Source organism: Parus major, chromosome Z (assembly GCF_001522545.3).
Source record: "Parus major isolate Abel chromosome Z, Parus_major1.1, whole genome shotgun sequence".
Classification (NCBI taxonomy): domain Eukaryota; kingdom Metazoa; phylum Chordata; class Aves; order Passeriformes; family Paridae; genus Parus; species Parus major.
In genome coordinates, this window is record NC_031799.1 from 69,741,915 (window position 1) to 69,754,308 (window position 12,394).

Genomic DNA, 12,394 nt, shown 5'->3' on the forward strand with positions numbered 1-12,394 from the left:
TTCAGGTGATTTGAAGAGAAATTATTTCTCCAGCATAATTTTTCTCTGTTGAGTCTGACTCTATAAATCCTTTATCTTAACTAATGATATTGTATATAGTTGAATGGGTTACTAGAAAAAACTTGTGCATATCGTCCTGGTTTGCTCACTAGATGTGTGTGTAATATGCATTATTACCTGTTTTTATGCTGAAAAGTTTAAAGCAGATATAATCTTATTGGCAGAAATAGTTGGTAAGGTTTTTTTGTTTGTTTGGGTGTTTTTGTTTGTTTTGTGTTTTGTTTTGTGATGTTTGAGTTTGTCTTTTTTCTTTTTTTTTTTTTTTTTTTTTTTTTTTTTCTTTTTTTTTTTTTGGTTTTTTTTGTTTTTTTTTCTTTTAATGTTACTATTGTTCAGGAACAATACTTAAAACTTAAAGCTCAAAATTAGTCCTTGTGTTCTGAAACCTTTCCTTAACTTTCTGAAGTGTACATCTGCAGAGCTTGTGGCCTTCTGGCTGATTCACCATTGCATGGCAGTGTGATGCCTCATTAATTTTAGAGGATGCATCAGAGGACAAATATAAATGACCACTTTGTATAAAAACATGTGACCTACTTAAAACTGTCTTCTGAAAGGCTACACCCCAGTCATAATTTAGGTAGCAAAGCTAAGATGATATTTAAATTAGTATCAACGTTTTTTGCCCCATTGCCTTCTGTATTGGTATATTCCTTGTAAGAAAGCAGGTATAAATTGTTAAAAACAGGCATTTGATCCATTTCTAGGGCTGACCAATAGAAAAATATTGAAGTGCAGTAGTTTCCAGTTTCTTGACCTTTTACTTGTAAAATGAAGAAATTTACTTGCATTGTTTCAAAGCTTACTTGTAGAAAGCAAGCTGGATGTGCCCTCAAAACTGAAAGCCACTTGATGCTAGCTGTGGGGAAAAGGAAATGTGGAGAAGCTAGTTGTTGTTGGAAGGCAGGAGATGGATTTGAAGAGAGAATAGATACCTAATTTTAAACTTACTCCAAAAGTAGTAAACACAAGCCATTAATATTTTACAAGTGTCTTACTTGGAGCACCAGGTAATGCAATTTGAAAAATAAATTACAAAATAGTTAAAAATAAAAGAGATATTATTTTATATTCAGGTATTCTGTAATGCTTAGGAGTGCTCATTTTTACAAGTTGGCTGCATCAGGACATTTAGATAGTGTTGGAGTACTTGATATCTATGCCAGCACTAAAACTGGAACAGTCTTGTTAATATATTTAATGAATTGTTTTGAGAGTGCTGTATGTTTTTTTAAATGTTTGAGCCTCTCATGTTGGGTAAGAAGCTTCTTTTCTTACAGAAGTGTCTGATAAACCAAAGCTTCTACTCTGAACTGGGGACAGATGACAAATTCATTTTGGGGCAGACAGTAGTGCTTTTGTGAACTTCAGCCTTTGGACTTCAGAAAATTAAACTCATTCAGGCAAACAGAGCTCAGAACCAGTGTAAAGGGGAAGTTCTGGCAACACTGAACTTTTAAAGTAGAAGGAAATAATCAAAACAACTACTTGAGGATATTTCCAGTTTTGGTAAAATATTGTTTTCCTCTGAAAATAGTTAATATTTCCCATTACCTCCAGTATAATATTTTAATATTAAGTACTCTTTTTGGCATAGTTCCCTTGCATTTTAAAAGGATAGTTTATTTTAAAGATAATGAAATAAACAAAACTGTCAACCTTTTAATAATTAGGGAAATTTACATTTATTATTATAGTTCAAGGTAACCTTTTCTTCCTCTCTTTGAGAGTGCAGGTGAAAACGATTTGATAATTATTTTGGATGCCATTTTCGTTTTGGCCAGCAATCACAGCCCGGTATTACAAAGAAAGAAGGCAAAACAGTTACCTTGAATTCTTGGAACACTCAAAAGCAGAAATGGAATTCCTAGAATAACCCTCTAAATGTTAGCAATCCTGTTTAGATAAGCCACTTAGGTGTTTTTAATACAAATTTGAAAGCAAGTGTGTTCCTGTGTCAGGCTGTTAACAACAGGACCTTGCTGCCATGCTCTGAAAGCCTTTTCTTCATGGTACCCAGATATAACAAACTAATGCACAAAAGATGTTCAGGGAACACTTTGTCAGCCTTTCACTTCTGTTTAGGAGGCGTAGGTTAAAGTCACCGTACCCTTAGGTTTGTATTTCTGGAAAATTTTCCTGTGAGAGCCTGCCAGTTGCTGGAGAATTTTTCATTACCTGAAGGAACTAAATTGAAAAATACTGACCTTTAAAACATGGTGTTATTATTCAGTTTTCATTTCTGTTTATGCTGTTACTGTTATTGCTGTTTTTTTTCCCACAGGAGTTGTGGAAGTGTCGGTGCGAAGTCCATTGGCCTGCTGGTTTAGTGCAATGCTTTATTGCTTTGGGGGTTCAGTTTTGTCCTCCTTGATGCTTGGTGAACCTCCAGTTGCATTTCTGGCAAAGACCATAAATATTCTACTGGCATCCTCAGTCTGGTAAGTAGCCACAATGGGGTAAGATAACTAATATTGGCTCTAAGGAAGCTATTGTTGTGAACTGAGACTGTTCTATTAAGGTTCTATGTAAATCATAATTTTTACTTAGAAGTGTTGTGGGTTTGGATGTTGTCTTTTCATCCAGAGGGTCACAGCAGCTATTTTGATCCTGTTCTTTGGTAATAGAGAGCATCTCTTAGAGCCTGTTGTGTTACAAAATGCTCTGTTGCTAGATTAGACTTGCCTTAGACTTTTATAGTATTCCTGGTCAAACAGCTGAAAAATAATAATAAAGTTAATTCAGTTGCTGGTTGGCTGAACACAGGTATGTCATAAAAGCAGTCAAGTTTTGCAAAAGTAGCTCTTGAAGCCCAGAACCTGGCTGATGTAAAAATTTTGCACTTTCCTGTAACTGAGTTTCCAAGACACATCTTTCCAGTTCCTACTACCAGACATATATATTTTTTTTTCAGTATTTCATTCCTTCCCAGATGGGTGGGTGTTGTTGCATAAGACAGTAGCCAGCTGAATTGTATGCTTGAATCAAGTATGAGGCAATTTGGCAAGCTTTGGAATTAAAAAATAAAAGAATGAAAATATAAAAAATATTCTGGAGTTATTTTCATATAAATGTGTCCTTCAAGTGGAGTTCATTTGTTCCAGAAAGTGATCTTTGAAGAAAACTTCAAACTTAACAGAAATTATAAGCAGCAGTGGGTTTTTGAATTTAGAAAGCTCAATCACTATATTTGGATAGACTGACCTGCCTAAAATCCTTTAGTTCCAGTAGCCCCATAAGTTTTACAACTGCAAATTCATTAAACTGAAAGAAAGTTTCTATCTGTCTGGGAATATGTATTAGTTTTGTGGTCTTTGTGTTGCAATAGGAGATGACATATTGGATTTAGGCAAATGGGTGAAATTAATAATATGTATTAATTAGTGAATTATTAACAGAGCTTACAGAATCTGCCTGTAGTTCTGTTAGTCTGATGTGGGCAGACTGATTGCTTGTTTCATCAAGTGCCATGTGCTAGGGCTACGCTTGAAGAGAACAGGATTTCTGTTTAACTCACTGTGGTCAAATGTGGTTTGTCATGCACAACTTAAAGAGGGTTTTAGTGGGGTGCTATGAATATTACAAAACATTTTAAGCTTCCAGCTTTACAAAATCCCCTCTTCCTGAGTGTAATGACCTTAATTCCTGGTCCCAGATCATGCAAAATGAAATTCCCCAAGCCATGCTTGGAACTGGAAAGTGAATGAAGTTGTTCTGGGCTTGAGGAATGCTCGTAAATAGTCTGTAGGACAGCGGCATCTACTGTTAGCAGAGATTACAGGCAGGAATGTCGTGGTGGGCCTTCAGTGCCAGCCTCAGTCCTGTCACCGGTGCTTCAGGGTTCTAAACCCACATTCTGCAGATGTAAATCAATTCTGGTGTGAGTTGTCTGGTGAGTAGGTGGCTTAAATGGCTTATGGCAGTAGCCTCTAAAATACATCCTCTCTCTGCATCTTTGGCTGAAGCCTGGTTGCATACAGAGACATCTGGAAAGGCCTCAGAAATTCTTGGTAGACAGGATTGAGATCTAAAACCTTAAAGCAAAATGTCTTTATTATTTATTTTTTTTTTGATAACAAAAGGTTATCCTTATTTTTAAATACTTTCTCCGCTCTTATGCAATTATTACACTTACTCCTGTGCTGAAATAATCTACTTAAAATTATTTAGTCTGGATACTTAATCTTGATTGGGTTTTTGTGAATGTCTCAGTAGGAACTGAATTTTGTTTATTATTGAAGAGATACAATAAAACACTACATAATCTAATCTTCTAAAATTTACTGTCACTTAGGATTTAACTGTTAGCCATCTTTACTTGGTTTTAAAAGCAAGTTGATCAAAGGTATTTTGAGTAATGTTCTTTCAGTGCTTTGAATAAAGAAGTGTGCTTGTAATTGGCAAGCTGGAAAAGCTAGAATTGGTGAGTACTAAGATCTTAGATGTGTTTAAAAATAGCCATGCATTTCATCTAGCATGACACTAACTAGTGGAGGCATTCTTGCTGAGGTTATATAATTCCAGGTACCTACAGTCTGGAAGCATAGAATCAGCATTTAATTTACTACTCTTTTTACCACCCAAAAAAACCAAACAAAAAACCAAAACAAAACAACCCCCTACACAAAACTAAATTAAATATAACTCACAAAATTAACTCAAACCACACAAAGTCAATCAGATACCACTTTAGTAACTTGGATTATAAAAATGTGATTATATAAATTGTAGAACAATTGGGAAAATGTGAAACTGTTTCACATGTACTTTAATGGATTCTTCTCTGGGACAATGAGGCAATAGTGTTTGGTTTTGGTGCAAAAGCTCAGGCATACTCAGAAGCTTTTCAAATTTGTTCCAAGATGTGTACCACAAGACTTTGAGTAGTCATAAGTGTATCAAGCATTGCTAGTCATATGCCAAAAACATCTTTAAAGATTATGAAAAGATAATTCCTTAGCAAAAATGTGGCTAACTTTTTTTTTGTGATTATTTTCAGGTATCTAGTGTTTTACTGCCCAGAAGACATATTCTGCCGCTGCTTTTCCTTTCTGCCTCTTCGTCTTCTGGTGGCAGGAATGAAAGAAGTGACAAGGACTTGGAAGATCACAGATGGCATTGCACATGCAGACATTGTCTACAAAGATGCCTGGCTTGTCATGGTAGCTGTGGGCTGGGCCAGAGGTAACGTGCATAGCATCTTGTTCTGAGGCTTTGGGGTGTTTTGGAGTGGTGTTTAAATGTCTAGCCCCAGAGCAGAACTGTAGCACCATCCTTGCTGTGCTGGGCATGGCAGTCCTGATGAAATCTGATGTCCCCTCAAGGAAAAAGCCTGTGCTGCAGATTTTCTGCCTGAATTAAAGGTGACATTGAAGGGCTTTGAGGGAAGTTCCCTTCAGTAGTCATACAAGAACTTGTAGGATGGGCAGTTGATGACAATAAAGAGGTAAATCTTCTGTGTAGCTGTTGCTGAACTTTCCAACAGTGTTATTGCCTAAGAGCTGCGTCCCTGCATGAGGCTGAAGAAGAGAACTGGTTATCTTAGGTTTTTGGGTTATAACCATGACTTGGGTTTAAAACTGGGGATGACCCTTCTTGCCTGTCTGCCATTTGGAGCTCTGGAAGCACCTTCCTGACAGCTGTATTTGCAGCCCCACCATCAGGGTCACTTCAGAAAGTAGCTGTGAAGCTCTTGTTTATGGTTGATTCTGTGCTGCTGTGGGGAGCAACATATGTGAATGTGATGATTGCATCAGTTTAGATGCTGTCACAGGCAGACCTGAGGTTCTTGCTGAGTATCTCAAACTCTAAAGGTTTGTGGCTGTTGTTTGAGTCTTGTTTGCATGAAAAGTTGGATTAAGTCTACTTAAGTCTGGGTTTTGGTGCCATATTTAGCACCTGGTGTCATGAGTTTTCCTGGGAGCAATGGCATAGTAGTGGTAGCAGTCAGTGGAAACTTGCCATAAATCTCTGCAATTTTAGGTGCTGGTGGTGGCCTAATTTCCAACTTTGAGCAGCTGGTGAGAGGAGTGTGGAAACCTGAAACCAATGAGCTCCTGCAGATGTCCTAGTAAGTTTTTTATAAAAACTGCAACAAGTTAGCTGTTGTTTTGCTAACTCCTTGTGATGATGCTTACTTTCAGTGGTTTAGGCCAAAAATAAAGAAACGCATTGGGACATATTTGCACTCTGTTTTGGTGTGTATCCTCAAAAGATGGGATGATGGTCTTTGGGGCTTTTAGGAGATGTTTTAGCCATTTTTCGTTCATAGCCCAAGAGCTGCAGATGGGAAGAGAAGTCAACAGAACTTGCCAGAAAGTAGTAAAGACCTAGTGGGGAATTGCTAGAAAGCAGTAATGGCTCAGTTTTTCTTACAGGGACATGGTCTTCTATCAAAAATGAAAGTACAGAAGTACTAGAAATACACCAGTGAATTTTGGTGTATGTTCTGAGTATCACTAAGATGGCTTCCTTTGAACTGTCACTCTTACTTTTGCTGCCAGTGCTATTTTCCTCCAAAGACACCAATTATTTGAGAAGGTACAAATTGGTTATTCAGTATAGCAGAAATGACCTGCAAGATGGGAAAAGTTACTTCTCTTGCAGAAGCAAAGAATGAGGAATATTGCATGCCTCCTGGTTTTCTCTGTAAAATGAGAATTGAAACAGGCTGGAAAGCCACAAGCTATTATTGTAAGTCAAGATAAGGTCACTGTGATAATTTCCTAAAATTCTTTTGATCTTTCTCAGGTTACACTCGGGTCTTTAAAAATAATAATTTTATTTTTTAAAAAGCTGTCTTGCTTTTCAGCAGCCACTCCTAGACACAGAATAACAGGAGAGACATTTGTAGCCTTCTCTTTGGCAATATTTAAACTTTCTGTGGATTGTGTTAGTTGTTTTTTTCTGAAATTCTAAGTATTTAGAATTTCTCTTTCTTTTGTCAGTGCCTAAATGGCAGTCTTGAAAGTAAACTTCCAGAAGAAAAGGTGACTGTCAAAAATAGTACTCTAGACACAAATAAAACTGTCTTTACAGGTGCAACACCAGAGCAGTGCTTACTGATTGGCATCACTTGCATGTGTTCTCTTTCTCCACGATGGGCAAAGTAACTCAAAAAAGATCTTTAAAGTTTTGTTTATGTGTAAGTCTTGAAAGGATTAAATTGAATTAAATTACAGAGTTAAACACATCAAACATCCTGCAAATGGATGAGATGCCTGTGTACACAGGGTTGTTTTTTGGGCTTCTTGAGCCCAAAAAATTTGGTTACTGAAACAACAGTGAAGAACAGATCTACAGTAGATGCTCTGGAGTGTCACCACTGGATGTGGTGGATGCAGGAGTATCCCCTGCACATGTCACATGTAGATTAAGAAATGCACGAAATTCTGGATAACTGACCAAAGATCTCTTGGTTTCTGTCTGCATACCTAGGAGGGGATTTAGTACCACAACAAAGATCACTGTAAACTGGAAATAGATTGGAAATTTTTGCATGTCTTAGGTCAGCACAGCTGTACTGACAAAACCTGGTTACACAGGCCTGGCTCCAGTTGGGTCTAAGCTGATACTGTCCCAGAGCTTCTGGAGTGTTACAGTGGATCAAGACTTGGACTGTGTTACTCTTCAACACCTTAAGCAACTCCATGGAATAACTAACTAACTCCTGCAGTATAGTATAGGAACTGGTTTTTATGTCTAGTCCATGTAGTGTGAGCTCTGTAATTTAACTTTACAATAAAACATGTTGGGAGAAGAAGAAGAGAATCAAACTGATATATAAAGTCTGAATAGAAGCATTGATTTGAGGAGTATTTGTCAAATAGGAGTTTGCTGGGTGTGCAAAGTAGTGCCAGACTTGATGATATGTGGACGGAAAGCATAGTAATAGTATATAAAGTGAAAATCTTAATCTAGTTATAGCTGGATTTTGGATCTCACCACTTTTAGCACAAGTTTTCATTAGTTCTATTCAGGGACAATTCTTTTCCACACTAAGAACATGTACTGCTTTCCAGGCAGCTTCCACTGTAGAGCAGAGAAGAGAAATTAACATTCTTTGTTTGATTTCTAGCCCTGTGAAGGCAACTTTGATAGGAGCAGTTCTTTTCACCCTGCAACGCAGACAATACTTGCCAATAGCAAGACACAACCTTATGTTTTTATACACCATCTTTCTTGTTGTCTTCAAGGTAAGATCTGAAAGTGTTGCTAGTGACCAAATAAGAGAAAATATTTTATTTAATTTTCAAAATGCATGCTTCTGGATGGAAAGGCCAGCTTCTGCTGAAGTAATGTGTTTAGTGTTCTATACACAAGCAGAATGGAAGACCTGTTCTGTTATACTGACTCTGTTCAATGTATGCAGGGGATGGGGAGGAAAAGGAGAAAAAAAATCAGGAATTTTGGCACTCAATATTTGATATCCCAGGCTTGTATGTGTGTAATCTCAAAAAAAGCTTATTCTTGTATAAAGAAACTCTCCTGTTCTCTGTCTTTTGTCTGTACCTATGCTGTCACCAGTGGGTTTGTAAAACAAGCCAGCTGGATTCTCATTTGATTTAAAGTGTTCACAAAATAAGTGTTTGGGTGGGAAGGGAAAGCATACCAAAACTATTTTGAAGTAGCTGTAACTATTTTTAATAGAATAGACACTACTTCTCTATTGAAGTCTTCAGTCCCTCAAGCCTTGTTCCTTTCCAGGATGATGCTTTTCTTCTGGATTACTAGTTTATAAGAAAGGAATCTCTGTTAGCAGATATCTGACAATTTTAAGAGTTTCAGAGCTGGTGTTGAACAGACCAGAGAATGTGTGGAAGTGTAGTTGCTAGTCTCCTTTCTGTGAAGGAGCTGACAAGTTTAATTCTGCAGAAGTTACTTTAGGGAGTCAAGACTTGAAGCTTGTGGCCTTGATTTTCCATCTGAACTGATAAAGGCATTGTTGAACTGTGGATGCTGGGAATGGAGAGGGAAAGGAATGCTATTCTGGAAGTGACAAATTGCAGGTGTCCACAGAAACTGGCTGTCTGGTTACACTGGAGTAACTAAATCCTTACATTGATGGTTGTACTGACAGTCAGGAACTCTACCACCCACTTCACTAACAAAGTAATAAAGCCACAGTGTATCTAGCTTAGTCCTTTAATGAAATCTCTTATAAACTTGTCATGTCTCTGAAAGCTGTTGAAACTGTTGCAATATTAACTTGTTCAGTACCTGGATCTGAAGAACAGGTTTTTCAATCCTGGTTATTCCATGTTATGTGTCCTAAGGGGTGTCCACCTAAATCTCTGAACTTTATGGAATGATTATGGCTGTCTGGAATTCTAATTAAAATCTGGTTATGCACCTATACATTCAGGTCCTTACACATTCTGTTCTTTCAATTTAAGTGGAAGGAAGCCACTCTGTTTACAGTTTTTCAGTTTGAACAAGGCACAGAACTTACACATAAAAGTTGCTCTTCACCTTAGTTATATGGCATTAAATGTGATTTACTCTCAGGATGATCAATCTTACAGAGAGTGTTTTTGTGCATATTGTTTATGTCTAGCTCATAGAATCATAGAGTCATACAATGTTAAGGGCTGGAAGTGGTCTCAAAGATTATCCAGTTCTATCCCCCTACCATGGGCAGAGACATCTTCCTCTAGGCTAGGTTTGTCAAGGGTTTATCCAACCTGGTCTTGAACATTACCAGGGTTGGGGTATCAGCAACATCTCAGGGCAACTTCTATCCCGCCACCCTCACAGTAAAGAATTGAATCCTGGAATCCAGCTTAAATTTCCCCTCTTTCAATTTGTATCCATTCCCCCTTGTCTTGTTGCTACAGCTGCTGATGAAGAATCCCTCTATGGCCTCCCTGTAGATCCCCTTCACAGCTGTCTGAAGAGTGTTGGTCAGAAAGAAAAGCATTCTTTGACCAATTTCAGCTAAAATGAGCAGACTTCTGTTAGTGGTGGCACAGCCTCATGCTTGTGTAGAAAGTTAAAAATGCCATACACCCCTTCAGCTTTGAACTTGTTTACCTGTGAAGCCATCACAACTTTTATTGTAACTTGATCCTTGTTCTTCGTAGGTAAAAATGATGTTGACAAGATGTGCAACTTCTCCACTTGCTCCCTTTGAGGCTGCAATGGGCCAAATGTTTTTTGGCTCACGAAAGATACCTTCCAAAGTGAAGGGTGAAGGTGCCACATCTTCCAACGGCTCTTCAGTCTGTGACCAGCCTTCTGAGCAGCACCATGAGAGTGCTAAGAAAAAACAAGCAAAGAAAACAGAATAAGTGGCTTAAAATCCTTGTGATGGTCATGAAGATGTTTGTCTTCCAGATTAGGCTGGCTGAGAAGTTCCTCTAAGGAAATGAGAACAGGGCTGTGTTGTGGTTTGCCTTTTGGAATGTGTTATGTAAGCTATGTGTAAATGCACATGTTGGATTTGTGAGTTAAAACTACAAATTTTTATGGTGGTTAAAAGTTTACTAATTTTTGTATTTATGATAACTTCAAATGCTTATATGTTTAAAAGATAGTTTCAAAAATGTGACAATCATGTATATATTTTTTTCCTACTGTGTCACTTGTTTCACATCTTCCTATTCCCCAGTTCTTATATTTCATTTTGATAACACTGATTTGTACTGTCAAGTGTTCACTGTAGCACATCCCAAATAAGAAAGTAATTAGATAAGGCTTAATCACATTGCACTGTGTGACACCATAAAAATATACCAATTTAATGCCTTTAACTAGAAAAGTAACTGAACTATTGTTGTAATTCACATTGCATTGGTCTAGATTTTCTTCATTCTTAAAGTAAATATTTTTAAATATTTTTAGTGTTTTAAAATGAGAGTACATTATCTGGTAGTTAAAAAAAACCTTTACAGCTAGCAAGTAGAAACATAGCAATATTTTTCTTGTTGACTTAGTTGGACTTTTTATTTACAAGTATTTGAGAAGTAGGTGTTTTTTGCTACATTGGTGTTTTACAAGTTGTTTGTGGTTATCTTTTGCTTCATTTGGGTCTAGACATTATTTGCCTGTATTTTTTTTTTTTTTCCAAGCATCTGCACTTATTCTTTTCAAAGACAAACTTCAGTAGAAAGAAGAGTACTGGACAGTACATTTACCTTGTTTGGTGAGCACCCTCAGGTGCAAGACAGGAATGGGAGCAGAATGTTGCCCTTATAATCTGTGAGGGAATGGTCAGTGAGCTGCTACAACACCTAGACACTCCCAAGTGGTGGGATGGGATCCACCCAGGGGTGCTGAGGGAGTTGGCTGAGCCAGCTCACTGAACCACTTCCAATCATTTACCAGCAGTCCAGGCAAACTGGGGAGGTCCCAGTTAACTGGAGGTTGGAAAATGTGACACATATCTACAGGAATGGTCAGAAGGAGGATCCAGGGAATTAGAGGTCTGTCACTTGCCCTCAGTGCCAGGGAGGCCATGGAGCAGATCATCTTGAGTGCCATCAGCAACAGGAACAGGACAGCCAGGGCGTCAGGCCCAGCCAGGTCCTGCCTCACCAACCTGATCTCCTCCTCCACAAGGTCACCTGCTCAGGGGCTGAGGAAAGGCTGTGGCTGTGTCTGCCTGGGCTTCACAAAGCCTTTGACACCTTCTCCCACAGCATCTCCTGGAGGAGCTGGCTGCTCACGGACAGGGCCCTGTTGTGTGGGTGAAGGAGTGGCTGAGGGCAGGGCCGGGGAGTGGTGGGGAATGGAGGGACGTCCAGCCGGGCTGGGCACCAGTGGGGTTCCCATGGGGTCAGAGCTGGGGCCAGGCCTGTTCAACATCATCAAAGGTCAGGATGAGGGGATGGAGGGGCCCCTCAGTCAGTTCCTGGCTGGGGCAGAGGGGCTGGCAAGCTGGGAAAGGCCCTGGGGGTGCTGGTGACAGCAGCTGGACACGAGCCCAGGGGTGGCCAGGTGGCCAAGAGGCCGATGGCCCCTGGGCTGTGGCAGCCGTGGGGCGGCAGCAGGAGCAGGGCAGTGCCCGTCCCTGTGCTGCCACTGCTGAGGCCACACCTCGAGTGCCGTGTCCTGCTCTGGGCCCCTCAGCACAGGGAACTGAGGGGCTGCAGCGTGCCCAGAGAAGGGAACGGAGCTGGGAAGGGGCTGGAGCCCCAGGAGGGGCTGAGGGAGCTGGGAAAGGGGCTCAGCCTGGAGAAAAGGAGGCTCAGGGGGCCCTTCTGGCTCTGCACAAGTCCCTGCCAGGAGGGGACAGCCAGGGGGGGATCGGGCTCTGCTCTTAGGGACAGGAGAAGGGGAAATGGCCTCAAGCTGTGGCAGAGGAGGGTTACTTTGGACATTAGGAAGAATTTAT

General features: G+C 39.6%; 1 protein-coding gene across 8 annotated transcripts in view; it reads left to right on the plus strand.

Annotated features, from left to right (window-relative positions):
• TMEM38B (transmembrane protein 38B) overlaps positions 1-10,897 on the plus strand; it is a 20,726-nt gene extending 9,829 nt beyond the window's left edge. For 7 of the 8 annotated variants that reach the window (XM_033520425.1, XM_033520426.1, XM_033520429.1 and 4 more), the window contains 5 exons: positions 2,345-2,501; positions 5,060-5,244; positions 6,043-6,130; positions 8,138-8,255; positions 10,143-10,897. In XM_033520425.1, the coding sequence (XP_033376316.1) occupies positions 2,345-2,501; positions 5,060-5,244; positions 6,043-6,130; positions 8,138-8,255; positions 10,143-10,349 (755 nt within the window). In that variant the 3' untranslated portion in view covers positions 10,350-10,897. Of the gene's footprint in view, positions 1-2,047; positions 2,177-2,344; positions 2,502-5,059; positions 5,245-6,042; positions 6,131-8,137; positions 8,256-10,142 lie in introns of those variants that run through there. The other variant, XM_015653302.3, reaches the window with a different exon arrangement.
• The last annotated feature ends 1,497 nt before the right edge of the window (positions 10,898-12,394 follow it).